Source organism: Trematomus bernacchii, unplaced genomic scaffold, assembly GCF_902827165.1.
Source record: "Trematomus bernacchii unplaced genomic scaffold, fTreBer1.1, whole genome shotgun sequence".
Classification (NCBI taxonomy): domain Eukaryota; kingdom Metazoa; phylum Chordata; class Actinopteri; order Perciformes; family Nototheniidae; genus Trematomus; species Trematomus bernacchii.
Window position 1 is genome coordinate 1,027,700 of NW_022987733.1, and position 21,574 is coordinate 1,049,273.

Consider the following 21,574-nt stretch of genomic DNA (forward strand, 5'->3'; position numbering starts at 1 on the left):
TGCTGCTGCAACAAAAAATGTTTCCCAAATTGGGATTAATAAAGTACATCTTATCTTAACTTAACTTAAAGTGGACCTATCATGCTATATTTAAATGATATATTGTAGGGCCATACCTATATAAGGCATATTTATACGTTTCTGTTTTCAAAATACTAAACAGATCATGCATTTTAGCCATGCCTCATTTCGCTCTATTTGCTGTTCTCCAGCCCTGTTTTTGCAGGGGGCTGATTCTGTGAGCTGCAGCTGACCACGCCCCCCTGCAGGAGAGGGGAGCGTGCTCTGATCAAGTCAGAAGAGGGGGAGAAAAAGAGATCTCCGTCCTCCGTGTTTTATTATATAGAGTCGTTATTCATTTGTTTTAAAGCTCAATAAATAACAAAGAAGACCTTTGACCGGCACTTTTCTAATTTTGTCCGGAAGATTTAAACTTTAACGGACATCTTGACCGGCGAAAGAAAACCTAACTGAAACTCTGCCGCACGGTCCCCTCGTTCCTTGGAAGAGGCGGAGAGGTGGGTGTTTGTCATCTGCTGGTGGACTAACCGGAGAGAATTACAGTGCTTGCCTCGACGGGGAGGGATTGCATTGAATTAAAGCAGCAGGAGCAAACGCTTGCCTCGGGGAGGGAGAAAAAAAGCCACAGCGGAGAATAAACAGAAGGGCAACCATGGCAACCATGCGCGGGAAGTCTTCTTCACTGCTTTTGTGGCAGACTACAGCGCCACTTACAGGCCTGGCATATGTACTACAGCGTCTCCAGCGCTTTCGAGCGGCAATGGCCGGCCGTGGCCCAACCCCACATTCCCCTGATAGGTGGAGAGTTGGCCCAATAGCCGTAGCGCCACCGTCCTGACGTCAGTAACGTGTTCAAATCTGGATCAGTTTTGATCAGATCCGTTGCAGCCCCGTTTTTAGAGATTTGGGTATGGAGGAAAATAGAGAGGGTTGTGTTTTCTGACACTTGGTGAGTTCCCTGGAACACCGGGGACACATATTCATGTATAAAAGACGTACAAAAGTGCATTTTGCATGATAGGTCCCCTTTAACTTATCTTATTTTATCTTATCTGGCTGTGGGTGTGCACCAGTAGGATGATTTACACAGAGTGAGAGGTCTGATTCTATATAGAGGATCTTTGGCTGTGAGTGTGCATCAGTAGGGTGATTTACACAGAGTGAGAGGTCTGGTTCTGCATAGAGGATCTTTGGCTGTGGGTGTGCATCAGTAGGATGATTTACACAGAGTGAGAGGTCTGATTCTGCTTAGAGGATCTTTGGCTGTGCAGCAGGAAGGGTTGACGGAGTACTCTGGTCGGTATCAGCGGACCCTTGATGGACAGGACGGCGGTGGTAAAGGTCGGAGCCGCGGCCAGCGCCAGTGTCTGTGCCTTGTTCGGTGGAGTGGTTCTGGCCCAGTACATCGTGGCCAAGAAGAAGCGAGCAGGCAAGAAAACCCGCATCATTGAGATGGTGAGTAAAACAAACCCACCCACACTCGTGCTGCGGAAAGGCAGATCATATTAGAAACAGGAAGTCGGGAGTGTGAACCTTCAAAACAAAAGCGCGCACCCCTTAAATGGATTTGAGAGTGGCAGTATCAGAATCAGAAACAAGTTTATTGCCAAGTAGATGTACACATACGAGGAATTTGTCTTGGTGTACATGGTGCATACTTAAACACAGTTAAAGAAGATGAAAAGTACGAAAAACAACAAAAAAATAAAATAAAATCAATGATAAAAAGATAATACTAATATACATTAAGATATAGAAAATGATATACATGAGATCTGGATATACCAAAATGACTTGCAGTTTACATATAAAATAAAATATGTGCAGTATTGTCATGGAAAGTGGATGAGAGGTAGCTCGTGTAGAACTGGCAATACTTAAATGAACACATAATGATAGTGATATGTGTGCCAAAATAACCTTACACATTATGAGATAGATGGATAGAGTAAGTAGGGCACTAAGTACATAATATTACTGTTAAATGTTACCCTAAGCAACTCCTACAGGAGATGTGCCTTTATTCTGAAAATCTCACTCGGAAATAAGACACCGTAATGTTGGTAACTTGACAGTAGTGCATCTACAGGACGCTGTGCGCAGGCGCGGATATTCCCAAAACGGCAGCTGTTTTTTTAGAGGTCATCACATTGCTGTTCTCCAACAGAAAGAGCTCCTCTGTGTCCCAGCTGACCCCCTGTGTGTCAGTGAAGCTCTCTGAAGCTCTCCCTCTGAAACAGAACACCAGACAGTTCGCACTTCGCACTCAGTCCTGTCTCTAACCTGTCCGACAGGAAGCAGGCTGCTGCACAAATATCAACATTCCTCACAAAGTGCAGAACAGAGGAATGTAGGAAAGAAAAAAATATATACAATGCAAATTATTTTTGAATATTTAGTTTGAAGAACATTTTAATTGAGCAGTTTGCGTATGTTTTACATTTGCCTGTATCAGCATAAACAACAGAATTCCTGCTTTATTAGTCTTTGCAAAATATCTTGTTCTAGTTCTACTTTTAAACCTGTGCAGGCAAAACAAATAACCATGTGATATAAATATAATTGTATTGTATTATTGCTTAAGAAAAACACTTATTTTTATTTCTATTTAACTTAAACGTCATCCCTCCAATACCCATTTGATGATATCCCTTATTCATCAAAACAGAAGTGGTGGAAAATAAGATATTGATATTTCATAAACATGATTTTTGATCTGTGCTAAATGGATTTAAAACTTGATTTATTTCCAGTGTATGTAGACTTTGAATGTTGCATGTACAGCAGGGCGTTAGTATATCCTGTGTGTCAATAGGATCTATATGATTCACCTTTGAGTTATGTCGCTCCACTTTACAGGTGCATTTAAGGATGTACGGTCTACTTACACAGACACACAATCAGTCACAAGCTCACCTACCTCGAAGGATTGATCTCATATTCATCTACCACTTTTCACTTCTCGTTATTTAAAGTAAAGTGTCACAGTAGAGACACTACATACTGATATACACCTGAACATCAGCAGGAGAGGACTCTTTAAAGTAGAGACACTACATACTGATATACACCTGAACATCAGCAGGAGAGGACTCTTTAAAGTAGAGACACTACATACTGATATACACCTGAACATCAGCAGGAGAGGACTCTTTAAAGTAGAGACACTACATACTGATGTACACCTGAACATCAGCAGGAGAGGACTCTTTAAAGTAGAGACACTACATACTGATGTACACCTGAACATCAGCAGGAGAGGACTCTTTAAAGTAGAGACACTACATACTGATATGAACCTGAACATCAGCAGGAGAGGACTCTTTAAAGTAGAGACACTACATACTGATGTACACCTGAACATCAGCAGGAGAGGACTCTTTAAAGTAGAGACACTACATACTGATATGAACCTGAACATCAGCAGGAGACGACTCTTTAAAGTAGAGACACTACATACTGATATACACCTGAACATCAGCAGGAGAGGACTCTTTAAAGTAGACACTACATACTGATATACACCTGAACATCAGCAGGAGATGACTCTTTAAAGTAGAGACACTACATACTGATATGAACCTGAACATCAGCAGGAGAGGACTCTTTAAAGTAGAGACACTACATACTGATATACACCTGAACATCAGCAGGAGAGGACTCTTTAAAGTAGAGACACTACATACTGATATGAACCTGAACATCAGCAGGAGAGGACTCTTTAAAGTAGAGACACTACATACTGACATACACCTGAACATCAGTAGGAGAGGACTCTTTAAAGTAGAGACACGACATACTGATATACACCTGAACATCAGCAGGAGAGGACTCTTTAAAGTAGAGACACTACATACTGATATACACCTGAACATCAGTAGGAGAGGACTCTTTAAAGTAGAGACACGACATACTGATATACACCTGAACATCAGCAGGAGAGGACTCTTTAAAGTAGAGACACTACATACTGATATGAACCTGAACATCAGCAGGAGAGGACTCTTTAAAGTAGAGACACTACATACTGATATACACCTGAACATCAGCAGGAGAGGACTCTTTAAAGTAGAGACACTACATACTGATATGGACCTGAACATGAGCAGGAGAGGACTCTTTAAAGTAGAGACACTACATACTGATATACACCTGAACATCAGCAGGAGAGGACTCTTTAAAGTAGAGACACTACATACTGATATGAACCTGAACATGAGCAGGAGAGGACTCTTTAAAGTAGAGACACTACATACTGATATACACCTGAACATCAGCAGGAGAGGACTCTTTAAAGTAGAGACACTACATACTGATATGAACCTGAACATCAGCAGGAGAGGACTCTTTAAAGTAGAGACACTACATACTGATATACACCTGAACATGAGCAGGACAGGACTCTTTAAAGTAGAGACACTACATACTGATATGAACCTGAACATCAGCAGGAGAGGACTCTTTAAAGTAGAGACACTACATACTGATATACACCTGAACACCAGCAGGAGAGGACTCTTTAAAGTAGAGACACTACATACTGATATACACCTGAACATCAGCAGGAGAGGACTCTTTAAAGTAGAGACACTACATACTGATATACACCTGAACATCAGCAGGAGAGGACTCTTTAAAGTAGAGACACTACATACTGATATACACCTGAACACCAGCAGGAGAGGACTCTTTAAAGTAGAGACACTACATACTGATATACACCTGAACATCAGCAGGAGAGGACTCTTTAAAGTAGAGACACTACATACTGATATACACCTGAACATCAGCAGGAGAGGACTCTTTAAAGTAGAGACACTACATACTGATATACACCTGAACATCAGCAGGAGAGGACTCTTTAAAGTAGAGACACTACATACGGATATACACCTGAACATGAGCAGGAGAGGACTCTTTAAAGTAGAGACACTACATACGGATATACACCTGAACATCAGCAGGAGAGGACTCTTTAAAGTAGAGACACTACATACTGATATACACCTGAACATCAGCAGGAGAGGACTCTTTAAAGTAGAGACACTACATACTGATATACACCTGAACATCAGCAGGAGAGGACTCTTTAAAGTAGAGACACTACATACGGATATACACCTGAACATGAGCAGGAGAGGACTCTTTAAAGTAGAGACACTACATACGGATATACACCTGAACATCAGCAGGAGAGGACTCTTTAAAGTAGAGACACTACATACTGATATACACCTGAACATCAGCAGAATAGGGCCTCCTTAAGCTTATGTGTTTATTTTCAGTAAATGCTGCCAAGTGTTAATCAGATTTCATAGTGTTGTGAGAGACAAAGACAGTAAAGAGCAATATTTGCTAGGTTATAACCTACTGCACACCAGACCATTTGACAATAGATGTAAGAAATGATAACACTAGACGATGAGTTGAGGGACGTAGTAGCCGCCGCAGCTTCCTACTAAAACCAGTTGGCTCACTTCCTGTCCGACCTCCAGCCTGGGAGCTTGAGACCTTCTGTTTTGATGTTCCCTGACACTACAGAAGCACAAACATCCGCTCCGAACCCCAGGAGTCCAAGAACCACATGACAGAAACTCACCCAGGCTTTCATTTGGTGTCCTGTGTAGACATTTTACCCGCACATTCCTCTGCTGAGCGAGTTTCCTGATTCTTGTAGGCTCATAAACACCCAGCTGTGTCATTTCAGGAATACTTAGGCAGAAACGACAAAGCACATTCTTTGCTTCATTCCCGAAAGCCATTGTGGTGTCTGTTTACAGCAGGCCTGCTCTTTGTTTTTAAGGGACAAAGGTCAAAGGATAGACAGAACAAAGGATTATTTAACCCTTACATTATTATTTGCCATGAAGAATGGCAAGAAAAAGAAACGAGTGCTGGTCAGAAAAGTGTAAAACATGATTTCATTGTAATGTTTTCAATCTGCAGAAATGAACAAATGTACATGATGTGTAATCAATACATACGATGTAGTATATCCTAAAGCCCAAAGACTTTAGAAAAAGCCTGAACACACAAATAGCACACTGGCCTTTCACATTCCTCACATTTATTTGCGAGCTGCTCTTTCTACAAAATGCTCTTCTCAAAGGCTGAATCCTAAACCATGTTCGAAGTATTTATACATTAATAGGAACAGCACCATTTAAAGTCCACACTTACACATTACAGTCCTTGGTCTAAAGCAAATTCTACTTTCTCAATGGTGCATATATCAATAGCAACCTGGGGTTCATATCTTGCTAATTTTTTATCCACCGATGTATGATTAACTTTAGCCGTTGTTAAAAGTTATATTTTGGGCCAGATGTTCCCATTGTCCTATGCATGCAGTTGTGTCCTACAGTTGGCCCTGGTGTATTTCAGAAGGCCTGTTTTTAACACATTGTCTCTAGTGATTTACATTCAGAGCTGTGCACTGTTTGTTTCAAACTTGTGCAGCTTTGGTTGTTAAATGGAGGATCGGAGGAGAGTGTAGTCCAGTAAGCGCTTGTTCACTTTGATCCAGACCTAGTACTTCCTGTTTAACACGGTTGTGCAGTCAGTGTATCCCGTGACTATGATTAGACCGACACTAGATAACAAAGTGTGGTGTGATGTTGGTCATGTCTGGATCCTTGCTGTGTCTTCAAAAGATACTGCCTTCAATGTGTTGCTCTTATTACTCTCACTGATTGTTGTACTGATAGTCTATGAATACAGTTGGATCATTGCTTTTTTCTGCTACGTCCAGCCGAGATGTCTGCTGCAAACATGATTCAGTGCCTGTTAGTTGAAGATGAAACTACGTGTATCTTATCGACCTCTGGAGGGCAGAACAGAACCACACTTGAACTGCAAGGCTGCGGTTTCTTCTGGGAAATAACATCCAGGAGGCGTGTGGCGCAGTGGGTAGAGCCTTGGTCTGGGGATCAGATGGTCACAGGTTCAAACCCCACTGCAGTCAGCATGTCGGTGTGTCCCTGAGACACTTCACCCCAAATTGCTCCTGTGGGAATTGCACACAGTATTGAGTATGTAAGTCGCTTTGGATAAAAGCGTCTAACAAGTGACATGTAATGTAATGTAATGTAAAAATCAGCCCTCCTGGATGTATATTTATGGAAAGGAGCAAAGACAATAAGACCAAGGCAACATACACAGACTTTATTCAGTATACAGTGGTTTCTTTAATATGATCACCGGGAGGCCCCTACACATACTGGGTTTATTTCCCATGTTTCAAAACGAATGCTTTCTCTAGAATCACTAAAGCAATGAGCATCCGTTTTTGACCAGGATTATATTAGAGGGTGATCTGTAGCAAAGTGCCAATGACTTAGCAAGCCTTTCAGCAACTAGACACCACAGTCTCTATAGTGCCTAGTGCTGGAAGCATCACTGTAGCTCTTTGGGACTTCTGACCTTTGTGCAAAGAGGAAACATGAACATCTCAAGCTAACCCTAACCCGTGGAAATTTGAAGCTTTGAAGACATTGTTGATGACTTGGTTTCCTTGATCGTTCACAAGGTATTTATTTGGTTAGGGTTTGGCAATCATTCAGCATTATTAGCCACTTTATTTTGACACAATTCTAATATCAATAGTACGGTTTACACCAATTTGACTAAAAGCCCTCACAGAAAGATATCTTGAACGTGAACATGCATATCTTTTTTATTATAGGATTTTGTTAGTCTTCCAATCAGTCTAATCTATCAGTAGTGTGGGAGTTCTGTTGATTCAACAAGAGAAATGAACTCCATTTGAACTTGGGTTGGGTCCATGTTATTTCTGCATGGGCTCATCCCCCTCTTACAGCGGCCATGCTGCTTTATCAGTAGCAGCAGATGGCGATATCCATAAGAACCAGAGCAGTTCTCAGGTGGGGCCACAGGACACTGATAAAGAGCCTTGTTACAAAAGCAGGCCCTTACTACATTAATTACACCCAGACATGTCTTAACATCACACCAGGTTCACATCATTAGGAATGGATTCATGTCTGGTTTCAGCTTGGAGGATTCATGTACTTGTGGGAGTGCCAACATTCAGTTTTGACGGGTGTTGAGGTATTGGATTTGCAATTTTTAACTGGCTGATAGGAAAACGTCCCCCATCTAAACTGCATAGAGTGGATTTATCAAAGAGTATATTTATTATCAGACCTCGTGCTCAGTAATTAGCCGTCATGAGGATGTAATTTAGTTTGTCTGATCGGTATAATTAGTAATGTAATGGACGTTGGGTATGAAGTGTTTTCTAGAACTGCAAGAAAAGGGTCCGTGAGAAGAGGAACAAACTGACTTGGGGTCACTAGGTCTCAGAGAAATCCCCTTTAGAGTAGATGTGTTGGGATTTGCTTTTTATAATTGCTCTCTTGAAATTCTTTAAAAAGCTGAAGGTTACTCACTAGTGATGCTAACTCACTAGAGACCATGCTTGTTATTAATAAAGAGGGTGGGGATCCAATGGGATTTTTCCAATTGGATTTTTCGAAAATTGTCAGAAAATATGATCCGTGCCCAAAACATGTTTATTTATGATTGTTCAGCACGATAATCTTCACATATACACACCCATTTATAATAATTTAAGCGTTAATACAATCGCCAGAGGTATAAAGCTAATGTTGGGCTATAAAGGAACTACAGCACGGTCACATGACTTCACATCACCACCGCTAAGCTAAATGCGGCTAACGTTGGGCTATAAAGGAACTACAGCACGGTCACATGACTTCACGTCACCACCGCTAAGCTAAATGCGGCTAACGTTGGGCTATAAAGGAACTACAGCACGGTCACATGACTTCACGTCACCACCGCTAAGCTAAATGCGGCTAACGTTGGGCTATTAAGGAACTACAGCACGGTCACATGACTTCACGGCACCACCGCTAAGCTAAATGCGGCTAACGTTGGGCTATAAAGGAACTACAGCACGCATGACTAATGAGAGGTCAAGGTTCATATTTAAAACACACATGTTTGTTGAAGTCTGTGATGCAGCGATGTGGTTCCTTGACATAAAAGTCCCCACTATTTTTTTTCCTGTACATTTGTAAATGTTATGTCGGATAATGTCCAAGTTTTCCTCTCTTATTCACCTCTTTAATCTCTTGAGATACCAAACACCTGTTACCCCACTAATGATTATCCAAGCCGTTTGTGTCCAGGTGATCGGAAACCACTACTTTGCTGCACTTTTTGTTCTTGGCTGTTCGGTCACGCAGATCTCTACTCGTACTGGTTTTCGTGCACAGTAATGTTATGGCCTTTGGTGTAGAGCAATCATCTGCTCAGAGTTACACTTTTTCTAAGCTTGGACAGGATTGTATTTGGACAGAAAGATACCGGGAGAATTCCTCACAGCAACAACAACAACCACAAAACACTCCCTTTTGCTCTCCTTTTAAATCCAGTAGAGTTATTCTGCAAGTCCAGTCCTCACCATGGGCTTGTGTACGGTTAGCAACCTAGTTATTTGGAAGTCATGGCATGCAAAGCAGTTGAGGACGAGGTCGTCTCGTGTTCCTGTCTCCGATGTCTTCCAGCAACAACACAAACAGTAGTGTGTGTGTGTGTGTGTGTGTGTGTGTGTGTGTGTGTGTGTGTGTGTGTGTGTGTGTGTGTGTGTGTGTGTGTGTGTGTGTGTGTGTGTGTGTGTGTGTGTGTGTGTGTGTGTGTGTGTGTGTGTGTGTGTGTGTGTGTGTGTGTGTGTGTGTGTGTGTGTGTGTGTGTGTGTGTGTGTGTGTGTGTGTGTGTGTGTGTGTGTGTGTGTGTGTGTGTGTGTGTGTGTGTGTGTGGCCTGACGTTGAACTTTAACCCTCGTGACCTTCCATGCGCCGTCGAGCTATTTTCTGCATGCATGTATTTGCCTGGGGTTGGGGGGGGGTGGGGTGTTGTGTGTTAAAATGTGTTTGCTCAGCAGCTAGTCCTCCTTCTGATTGATTTTAAAGGTTTATTTTTCAAGGGGTCAGAGGTCACATTGCTGGTACCAATTTTCCACGTTTCTTTATGTATTTGTGTGTGTGTTGACATCGGTTAGTTGAAATGGTCGTTGCGTTTCTGTTAGGGCTGGACGATTTTAAAAGAAATTGTCACTATTTTCACTTATTTTGCAATATTAGAAGGAATGACAATTATGTAAACATTATTCGAATTGTTATAAAATATATGTATATTCAAATAATCTTCATAACTAAATATGTCGAATACTGTGTGTGTGTGTGTGTGTGTGTGTGTGTGTGTGTGTGTGTGTGTGTGTGTGTGTGTGTGTGTGTGTGTGTGTGTGTGTGTGTGTGTGTGTGTGTGTGTGTGTGTGTGTGTGTGTGTGTGTGTGTGTGTGTGTGTGTGTGTGTGTGTGTGTGTGTGTGTGTGTGTGTGTGTGTGTGTGTGTGTGTGTGTGTGTGTGTGTGTGTGTGTGTGTGTGTGTGTGTGTGTGTGTGTGTGTGTGTGTGTGTGTGTGTGTGTGTGTGTGTGTGTGTGTGTGTGTGTGTGTGTGTGTGTGTGTGTGTGTGTGTGTGTGTGTGTGTGTGTGTGTGTGTGTGTGTGTGTGTGTGTGTGTGTGTGTGTGTGTGTGTGTGTGTGTGTGTGTTGTCACGGGGGCGGGGTTACGTTGTCTAAAATATTTCCACAACGCCCCCGTGCTGCCTGCCAGTTGCTGCAGATATAAAAGCCCTCTGCGGCAACACAATCTTTTCCTCACTCCTGTTTCAGCTGACACAACAAACCTGCGGTAAGTATGCGTGTGTAGCTAAGTGTGTGTGTAGCTATGTGTGTGTGTGTCTATTTGTATATGTGGATGTGTTAACTGTTTATGCTCCAGGCTGTAGCCATTTTTAACAGTACAAAACAATCTACATATATCTGCACATATTCCTGACCTTTGACCTCAGTATTTGCTGCTTGTAATGTTGATCCAGATATTGAGGCTTTTTTTACCCGCGTACTTTATTGTAATAATAAAACCTGCTCAAGTGTGTTGAATTTAGCTATTTCTTTAACATAATATCGCTCTAGACTGAGCTGCAGCACATCTGGCTGTATCACATTCAGTGTTTCGACAGCACATATGTTTTTAATTGAAGCAGTATTTTATGTTTCAGATTCCTTTCCTCAAGGAAGAACAAAACTAAAGTGACTGATAATGCAATTTGATTTTCAATATAGAGAGGATTCATGTCATTTGAAATGCTTTTACAAGGATCTGTACCAAACTAAAGAATATGATGTGTTGGCAAGGACATATCAGCAGCACCTCAATATTTAATTTTATTAATTGTCCTGCCCTAATTCTGCTATCATCAGAGGATCACGCTGTAAAACACACACTGCTACCTTCCTCATACTGAAATGTAATGTACAACTACAGGCGTCGATGTTTTTCAAAGGTTTTCTCAAAGGCAATCCAGAGTCTGAGAGTGACGCACATTTTCTTTGTTTTTCTTTGAGTACAAACCTTTACTCAGCAGATAGTAGGTGTTGTCTCTTTGCAATATTACACAAGTGTGTGTGTTATTCTTATTAGAGAGTTGCCTGGAAAGAAGATTTATTATTTTTAGTTTGTGTTCTAGGTGTTATGTTTCTGATGCTGATTCTCTAAGAAGGAGGAAGTGGGGACGTTGCTGTGTGTTTTTAGTCCTGGTGTTATTTGCCTTTCATCAGCACAGTGTGTGTAACACTCAACTGTCAACGTTGTTACATCAGAAAGAGCTTTAAAGGGGATGTTCAGGTGTATATCAGTATGTAGTGTCTCTACTTTAAAGAGTCCTCTCCTGCTGATGTTCAGGTGTATATCAGTATGTAGTGTCTCTACTTTAAAGAGTCCTCTCCTGCTGATGTTCAGGTGTATATCAGTATGTAGTGTCTCTACTTTAAAGAGTCCTCTCCTGCTGATGTTCAGGTGTATATCAGTATGTAGTGTCTCTACTTTAAAGAGTCCTCTCCTGCTGATGTTCAGGTGTATATCAGTATGTAGTGTCTCTACTTTAAAGAGTCCTCTCCTGCTGATGTTCAGGTGTATATCAGTATGTAGTGTCTCTACTTTAAAGAGTCCTCTCCTGCTGATGTTCAGGTGTATATCAGTATGTAGTGTCTCTACTTTAAAGAGTCCTCTCCTGCTGATGTTCAGGTGTATATCAGTATGTAGTGTCTCTACTTTAAAGAGTCCTCTCCTGCTGATGTTCAGGTGTGTATCAGTATGTAGTGACTCTACTTTAAAGAGTCCTGTGCTGCAGCACCTCTTTTCACCCTCTGTCTGAATATAGAGATACCAACATCAGTTTAAAACCCCCCCCCTCTCTCTCTCTCTCCCTGCAGATGCCTCAGTTTGAGAAGCCGACGGTGCACATGAGGGACCCCGAGAGGGTGGAGCAGATCATCTGCGGCCTCATCAAAGGAGGCGCGTCCAAACTACAGGTAGATACCCTGAAGCCGCGTCAGACAGCGCCACCTGGTGGTACTGAAGCTGTGGCAACTGGAAAATAGAGATTTATAAACTGTAAATAATCTAAATGCAACATAACCTACGCAGCATCAGGTCTAAAACCATCAGACTCAGGATCAGTTTCATACCACCGGCCATAAGACTGTTAAACACCTGAACTTTTGAAACAACATCCATAACATTCATCTGTTTGCAACTTATATATCAATATTCCAATTACTTGTACATAGACTATTCTTGCACTATTTATATTATATTAAATTGTATTTGTATTTACTTGTACTATTGTATCTGTTGTATTGTGTTGCACTGTGGGAGGAGCCTAAGATGTTCATTGTCATATCTATGTACACATGACAATAAAAGCCTTGAATCTTGAATCTAATAACCTCTTGATAAATATGGGGAGGGGGACATCGATACCGGAAAGAATCAAGATCCATCTAGAATCTATTTTTCTAAAATAACAACCCTACAAAATAACAAGATATGGCTACTGGTAAACAGTTATCCTACAACAAGACAACGCTGTGTCAAGTATTATTATTTTTAACATAAAAATTACATAAATAAACTTGTTTTTTGAACAATTCCATTTAAAAAAGGACATGTTTTTTAACGATAAAACAACTACCAATTGTATTTATGTAAAGGGAGGCTTTTGTTTTTAATAACTTGAGCTTTTGTCACTGAAAATGTAGCAATATATGAAATAATCAGTATTTATGTGTGCAAGTTTAGTTTAAATACATGTTACCTTTGTCAGAAAGCAGAACATGTCACCTTAGGAAAAATGAACCAACCTTAATCTTGAACACACTTTCTCTGTGCTCATGTATTATTTCCAAATCATGAACTCAAGTCGTCCAATCATACCAAAGATACCAAGAGATGAATGCGTTAATTGAAATGTTTTTGAGCCTGTAGACGAGCACAGAAAACCCAGAGTTTCTTGTATGTTTCCGGTAAACGTAATGTCCTCGGCTCTGTTGCAGATCATCACGGACTTCGACATGACGTTAAGCAAGTTCGCTGTCAACGGAAAACGCTGCCCGTCCTGTCACAGTAAGTACAGCGAGAACACGAGGCATGTCTTAATGTCACGTTTAGGCTGAAGAAGTATGTATTTAAGGGCCCTATTCTGCTCTTTTGGGGTTTTCCCTTCGCTGTAGTGTAGGTTTTAGTGCATGTAAATGGTCGGCTAAGGATACAATCCCTGTGTTCCCTCCAGAGTGAGTTTTCTCTCTCCCCCTTCACTTCCTTAACATAGTGACATCACTAAGTGAGGGAGCATCTTGACGTCCTCTCTCACTGATAGACCAATCAGAAACAAAGGCAGACTGTCACAAAGTTCTCTAAAACAATAGGGCTGTTCTAAAGTGCAGCTTCTATATCTTATTGGTGCAGATTAACCACATTTTATTCATTTATTCATTTTATATCGGGGCTCCAAACCTTTAGATGCTTCTTCCAGAGGTCATATAATAACATGTTATTATTCTACTTCTGCATCTCTCGCAGAAACAACTGTTTTTACAATAATGATTTGTAACGTCCTTCTATCTCTTTCACTTGAACCTTAACCTCACCTACTATAGTCCCAACACTCCCCTTGCTAGCGTTCCGTGTTATGACGGATGCAGTATTTTCTCTGCACATAGTTCACATTGAAGTGTCTCCTTTGCTGTTGTTTGCACTTGGCTTCCATGCTGCACAAAAACAACGACCTTCAGCTCTGTTCAAACACTCATTGTAAGGCGTGTGCCTCCTTCCTGCTGCAGATATCATTGATAACTGTAATCTGGTGACGGAGGACTGCAGACAGAAGCTGCTGCAGCTGAAGAATAAATATTACCCCATCGAGATCGACCCCAACCTCACCATGGAGGAGAAATACCCGTTCATGGTGGAGTGGTGAGACACACGCACACGCACGCACGCACACACACACACACACACACACTTCATATCACACACACACACACACACACACCTTTCATATCACACACACACACACACACACACACACACACACACACCTTTCATATCACACACACACACACACACACACACACACACACACACACACACACACACCTTTCATATGACACACACACAGACATACCTTTCATCACACACACACATACACACACCTTTCATATGACACACACACAGACATATCTTTCAACACACACACACACACACACACACACACACCTTTCATATCACACACACACACACACACACACACACACACACACCTTTCATATCACACACACACCTTTCATATCACACACACACACAGACACACCTTTCATATCACACACACACACACACACCTTTCATATCACACACACACACACACACACACCTTTCATATCACACACACACACACACACACACACACGTTTGTTTTCCTGCTCACCACTTGCAGAATACACTTTGCAATATATGCTTCTGCAATTGGGCCTTTAATATCTTAAAAATACAAATACGCCGCTGTATATATTGTTATATATAGTGTACATGTTACATATTGTAGGACAATTTGCATATTTCTTACTTCTTATGTTTATATAAATATGTTATTGTTGTGTCTGCAGGTATTTCAAGTCTCACACACTCCTTGTGGAGCAGCGGCTGGAGAAAGACAAACTGCCTGAGGTGGTGAGGGAGTCTGAGGCTGCTCTCAGGTACCTGTTCCTCAACGCTCACCTACACACTTTACTGTTGCATTGTGGGTATTTAGCTGATGCTGATGCCCTTATCGAAAAAGGGGCCACAACTGAGTGAGAAGGTGGGGGCTCAGGAAATACTTGGAGTTGTTTTATAAGGACGGAAAACATTTGACAGGCTCTTTAACATGAATCTAACCTATTAATGATGATGTGTTTATACTACATATGTAGCTATGCTTTCATCCTCTTCACTGCCTTTGATATGATATGTATGTTTATTCATGGTTTATACACCACATACATAGACTAGTTGAAAAACAGCTATCCAATGCAAGTGTAAGGGTCAGTAACTATTGCGGCAGTAATCTTCCAAACAAAGTGCCGCGAGGGACTAAACAAGAGAGAAACATTGTGGACGCGCAAAAACTCAGTCTTTCCAACAATATGCGTTTGACCTTTTATTTTCAAAGCAAAAGTTCAATTGTCCATATCCATATGCGTATATTCTTTTATGCGTGCGGGCGTGCGGTCAACAAAAATTGTCCTTCTCCAGCTCACTCCCCCTCCATCTATCACGCAGGTAAAAGCAACCGGATATAACCGCAAACGTCACCACACAAATCCAATGGCACGCCCACCACCTATAGTGACTCAAAAACATGTACCGTAATAAACACAGAAAAATACTTCAAATGTGGCTCCTACAGTAACCTCACAGTGAGGTTAAGAGAAGATTAAAGGTGTGTGGCGCAGTGGTCTAGTGCGTTGGTGTTCGGATCAGGGGGGCACAGGTTCAAACCCCACTGCAGTCAGCATGTCATTGTGTCCCTGAGACACTTCACCCCAAATTGCTCCTGTGGGGATTGTCCACAGTATTGAGTATGTAAGTCGCTTTGGATAAAAGCGTCTAACAAGTGACATGTAATAATAATTAAACAGAATGCAGAGATACAACACTGCACACATTCAAAACAAAAAGCCTTCTGATATCAGCCACCACCCCTTGCTACTCCTTTAAGGTCTTTAAGGTCCTGCTACTATTTACAGCCCCCCCCCCCCAGGATACATGACTGTACATTGTTACAGCAGAAAAGAGCCAAAGACAGCTTAATGTTACCTAAGAAGCATGCATACAAAAGTATTAAAGATAAAAAAAGAAATTATAATTAAAAAAGTTACACATTTTACAAAAATACACGTCCTGTAACAGTTCTGAGGATGTAGCAGCTAGGTATATATAGCACAGCGATTAACGGCATATATATATATCTATTGCACATAGTTGGTGGTTAACAACAAGAGGTGTTACAAGTTATTATTAGTCTGTGTTGTTGTGTGTGTCTGTGGGGAGGGGGGGGGTCTACTAGGGGCCGTGGTAGAACGAAGGACCTGCAGTTATTTGTCTTTACTTGTAAATTCACCTTACTGTCTTCTGTGTATCTGTGACACTGTACTTGTATGCACTTGTCTTGTAACTCCTATATCACTAAATACAAATTAAACTTCCAGGGAAGGCTACGAGCAGTTCTTCGACCGCCTGCAGCAGCACAATGTGCCCGTCTTCATCTTCTCCGCCGGCCTGGGCGACGTGTTGGAGGAGATCATCCGCCAAGCCGGAGTCTACCACCCCAACGTCAAGGTCGTCTCCAACTTCATGGACTTCGATGAAAACGTGAGTCCCACCCCCCATGGATGTTTAAAGAGAACTGGATATGGTGCCGGAGGTCGGCCATGAAAGTTGATCAGTGGCGCATTAAGCCAAAAATAACACCTGGATCTTCCCAGCCTTAAACCCGCCTTCCAGCCACTCCTTAACGGCAGGTTCAATAAAAAGAGGACGGAGAATACCTCTGGATTCGTCTTTTAGCGAATTCAAACGTTTAGGACCTACTCATTAGTAAGGGGCTATTCAAGTGCTCAGACAGTGAAGTTAATTTAGCTAAAAACAAACTGTTAAGCTGATTTCCTGACCTCTCTTCCCCGATGTAAGTCAATAGGGTAAAAGTATTTTCTGGCCCCAATGAAGTCACGTGACTAACACAGAGGTTACAATACCACCATTTGTTGAACATTTATTTCAAAGACCAGGTGTTCTTCCTGGGGCTTTGTCCTCCCCCTCTCTTCTTCTGGAGCCTTTTGACTTCAAGGTCACCTATCATGCAAACTCCACTTGTTCATGTCTCCTCTACATCAACATGTGTCCCCTCTTCTTCAGGTCTCTTCTACATCAACATGTGTCCCCTCTTCTTCATGTCTCTTCTACATCAACATGTGTCCCCTCTTCTTCATGTCTCTTCTACATCAACATGTGTCCCCTCTTCTTCATGTCTCTTCTACATCAACATGTGTCCCCTCTTCTTCATGTCTCTTCTTCATCAACATGTGTCCCCTCTTCTTCATTTCTCTTCTACATCAACATGTGTCCCCTCTTCTTCATGTCTCTTCTACATCAACATGTGTCCCCTCTTCTTCATGTCTCTTCTACATCAACATGTGTCCCCTCTTCTTCATGTCTCTTCTACATCAACATGTGTCCCCTCTTCTTCACGTCTCTTCTACATCAACATGTGTCCCCTCTTCTTCATGTCTCTTCTACATCAACATGTGTCCCCTCTTCTTCATGTCTCTTCTACATCAACATGTGTCCCCTCTTCTTCATGTCTCTTCTTCATCAACATGTGTCCCCTCTTCTTCATTTCTCTTCTACATCAACATGTGTCCCCTCTTCTTCATGTCTCTTCTACATCAACATGTGTCCCCTCTTCTTCATGTCTCTTCTACATCAACATGTGTCCCCTCTTCTTCATGTCTCTTCTACATCAACATGTGTCCCCTCTTCTTCATGTCTCTTCTACATCAACATGTGTCCCCTCTTCTTCATGTCTCTTCTACATCAACATGTGTCCCCTCTTCTTCATGTCTCTTCTACATCAACATGTGTCCCCTCTTCTTCATGTCTCTTCTTCATCAACATGTGTCCCCTCTTCTTCATGTCTCTTCTACATCAACATGTGTCCCCTCTTCTTCATGTCTCTTCTACATCAACATGTGTCCCCTCTTCTTCATGTCTCTTCTACATCAACATGTGTCCCCTCTTCTTCATGTCTCTTCTACATCAACATGTGTCCCCTCTTCTTCATGTCTCTTCTTCATCAACATGTGTCCCCTCTTCTTCATGTCTCTTCTACATCAACATGTGTCCCCTCTTCTTCATGTCTCTTCTACATCAACATGTGTCCCCTCTTCTTCATGTCTCTTCTTCATCAACATGTGTCCCCTCTTCTTCATGTCTCTTCTTCATCAACATGTGTCCCCTCTTCTTCATGTCTCTTCTACATCAACATGTGTCCCCTCTTCTTCATGTCTCTTCTACATCAACATGTGTCCCCTCTTCTTCATGTCTCTTCTTCATCAACATGTGTCCCCTCTTCTTCATGTCTCTTCTTCATCAACATGTGTCCCCTCTTCTTCGTGTCTCTTCTACATCACCATGTGTCCCCTCTTCTTCATGTCTCTTCTTCATCAACATGTGTCCCCTCTTCTTCGTGTCTCTTCTACATCACCATGTGTCCCCTCTTCTTCATGTCTCTTCTACATCACCATGTGTCCCCTCTGTGTAAAGAGACTCTGAAAGTTTCAGGAACAAAGATTCTCTCTCTTTTTCTCCTGATCCATTTCTATAAAAACCTGTCTGAAAATGAGCTGATCAGATTTTGGCCACTTTATGATGTCATAACGATTTTTTGGCTTGTGTAACCATTAGCCAATCACCAACCAAGGTAACCCCCCCCCCCCCCCTTATCACCTGAATCTCCTCCTAGAGCACCATTGTCACCATTGAGTTCTTTTTAACCAAATCTCTCTCAGAGGGGCGTGGGGAGGGGCTCCTTATTTTCATCTAAAGTAACAGACAGAGAATCAGCACTTTGGAAACAGGGCTGAAACAGAGGGGATTATGGGTAATGCTGCAATGATCTGTTTGGTGTTTCAGCCAATCAGAGACAGGCTCTGGATATATCTGAGAGCTGTGATATATTGATGAAAAACAGTATAACAGGGGACCTTTAAAGAGCGTGCTGTTTGACGCTGGTTTTGTCTGCTCCTCCTCTCTCAGGGCGTCCTGAAGGGTTTCAAAGGCGAGCTGATCCACGTGTACAACAAACACGACAGCGCCCTGAGGAACACGGAGTACTTCAAACAGGTGAAGGAGTACAGCAACATCATCCTCATGGGGGACTCCCTGGGGGACCTGAGCATGGCCGACGGAGCTCCTAACGTGGAGAACATCCTCAAGATTGGCTTCCTCAACGACAAGGTACAGACACATGGCCACGGACACACACACAAACAGAAAATAGTGAGGTCAGTGATAGGAAAATATCACTGGTCCCCGGCTTGAGCTTCAATCTCAGGATCCATGTATTTGTGATCCTCTCCAGAATGGAAGTAGTCATCACATACAGAGCATCAACTAGTTCCTGAACAGTGTCCTTCACATGCTGATATCCAAGAGAGGGAGTTACACAGTCACAAGATGGAGGAATAGAAAGCAGTATTCAATGTTTACTTCAGATTAGCTCCACGTCAGAAATGATCATGCTTGTCATATGTCTATCTCCATAGAGGCTGAATCATCATGTTAATCACATAGCTATCATATGCCTCAAACAGTCCTGATGCTCTTCTAGGTAATCATACATCCTGTCATGTACACAGCTACAGTTGGGATACCTTTGTTATCATGTTACTCTCATATTGGAAGAGGACATTCAGTTCTGTAATGCATTCATTCCCTTACCCTGCTCCCTGTGGTGCTCCTCTGCAGGTGGAGGAGCGGCTGGACAAATATCTGGACTCTTACGACATCGTCCTGGTGAAAGACGAGACTCTGGAAGTGCCCAACGCCATCCTCCAGAAGGTCCTATAACTCCCCCTCCACTTCTCCCATCAGCCCCTTCCAGCCATGGGCCTGTCAGACTTCTGTACCCCACCCCCCACCGCCCTTTAAAAGCCTTTTTTAAAAAAAAAGACATTTCACTCTTAAATGAACTGTTTTAAAAGCCCCCGCAGCAGCATCAGCCTCCTTGTCTGTTTCAAGTGTTACTGATGTTCTCTCCAAGTCGTTTTAGGATAAAAACCATCAATATAAATAACCAAAAGTGAGATAAAAACGGCCCACAAACTCTCACTCCATGTTTTATAATTTGCACATTATTATTGCTACCATTGTTATTCACAGGGTTATTCTTGATCATGCCTACAGACTACTGAGTCTTTTGTGAAGCGGTCACCTCAGGTACTTTGGTCATGTGACTATGAAAGTTAAATAAAAATGCAGAGATTTTGTGGGTCAAAAAAAGACCTTTTAATTTATATTTTTCCTAGTAAAAATGAAATATGATGCTAGCAATATAACACATTATTCGTGTAAACAAAGGATTTGCAACATGATGATGACAGGAAACGCACTTTAAATTCTGTGTACGAGGATGACTGTGGCAGTCATTCTGATTTGTGTGTTTAGGACAAAGTTCCTGCACAGAAAAGCCATGTTTACGTAAACATTTTGAACCTTATTGTGCTCGTTTGGCATCATATCGACACACGGAGGAAGAAGCAGCTCTTTACTCTCTGAATTAGTTAACTTCTCTGCAAAGCTGACTCGATAAAGTGTTCTCCGTGTCAGTGTTTAAGATCTAAAAGGTTTTGTAAAGATGGCGTCTAGTGGTCAGTATATCAGATGCAACGATAAAGCCCCTTAAACCACAGTAAAATGTGCTGCAATACTTATTAAAAAGCCAAGTATATTTAAGTTCTGCTGTATTTCAGTCAAACAGAAGGAGAAACTGCTGCCTGTGGTTCAATAAAAGGCAGCATTAGACGTATAATATAAATCATTTCATCACCTTTTTTATTCTGTGGTAAGATTTGAGCACTACCTCTTAACATATTCATCTATTTTTTGTGGAGGTTGAAAGTATAAAATGTCTCCTTGTGTTTCAAAATGTTGCGTTCAATGTTCTCTTTGTGTTTTAAATGTGCTGCTATCACCTGCATGTTGCCTTTTCTTATTGTTGACTTTATGTAAAGCAAACTAAGATATAATATTATATATGAATAAAACTGGGATTAATGTCATGCTGTATATGTGCCCGTTATATGGAGATGTATATTTTATGTTTCATTGCATCTGGAGAGATATCTGAAGGTATACACAGGTGTGTTTTTTTTACAAGCAGATGGATTTCTCTTTTCTTCAAAGGTGTGATTTTGAGAATGCAATAAAATGTCATTTTTTGTGAGCCATGGACAGAAGTCTGGACTTCAGCCCAGAAAGCATTGGGTCTGAAGGCATTTAAAGGTGCAGTTTTACACGTTTTAAAATATACTGTAAAGAACTCTATTGATTGCCAGAGAGTTTATACAG

General features: G+C 41.7%; 1 protein-coding gene across 2 annotated transcripts; it reads left to right on the top strand.

Annotated features, from left to right (window-relative positions):
- Positions 1 to 1,243: 1,243 nt before the first annotated feature.
- nt5c3a (5'-nucleotidase, cytosolic IIIA) lies at positions 1,244 to 21,457 on the top strand. 2 transcript variants are annotated; one of them, XM_034145846.1, is made up of 8 exons: positions 1,244 to 1,476; positions 12,343 to 12,441; positions 13,465 to 13,534; positions 14,251 to 14,383; positions 15,073 to 15,162; positions 16,657 to 16,819; positions 19,262 to 19,462; positions 19,973 to 21,457. In XM_034145846.1, the coding sequence occupies exons 1-8, from the start codon at positions 1,339 to 1,341 to the stop codon at positions 20,072 to 20,074; spliced, it is 996 nt and encodes a 331-aa protein (XP_034001737.1). In that variant the 5' UTR covers positions 1,244 to 1,338; the 3' UTR covers positions 20,075 to 21,457. The 2 variants fall into 2 exon arrangements, with proteins under 2 accessions (XP_034001737.1, XP_034001738.1); XM_034145847.1 differs by lacking the exon at positions 1,244 to 1,476 and adding an exon at positions 10,659 to 10,759.
- The last annotated feature ends 117 nt before the right edge of the window (positions 21,458 to 21,574 follow it).

What these genes read in the sequence shown, in the direction of transcription:
- nt5c3a (XM_034145846.1), top strand. Translation starts at nt 1,339, where the DNA reads ATGGACAGGACGGCGGTGGTAAAGGTCGGAGCCGCGGCCAGCGCCAGT. An exon ending in ACGCTGCCCGTCCTGTCACA is followed by an intron (nt 13,535 to 14,250) that starts GTAAGTACAGCG and finishes TTCCTGCTGCAG; the next exon opens with ATATCATTGATAACTGTAAT. An exon ending in TCATGGACTTCGATGAAAAC is followed by an intron (nt 16,820 to 19,261) that starts GTGAGTCCCACC and finishes CTCCTCTCTCAG; the next exon opens with GGCGTCCTGAAGGGTTTCAA.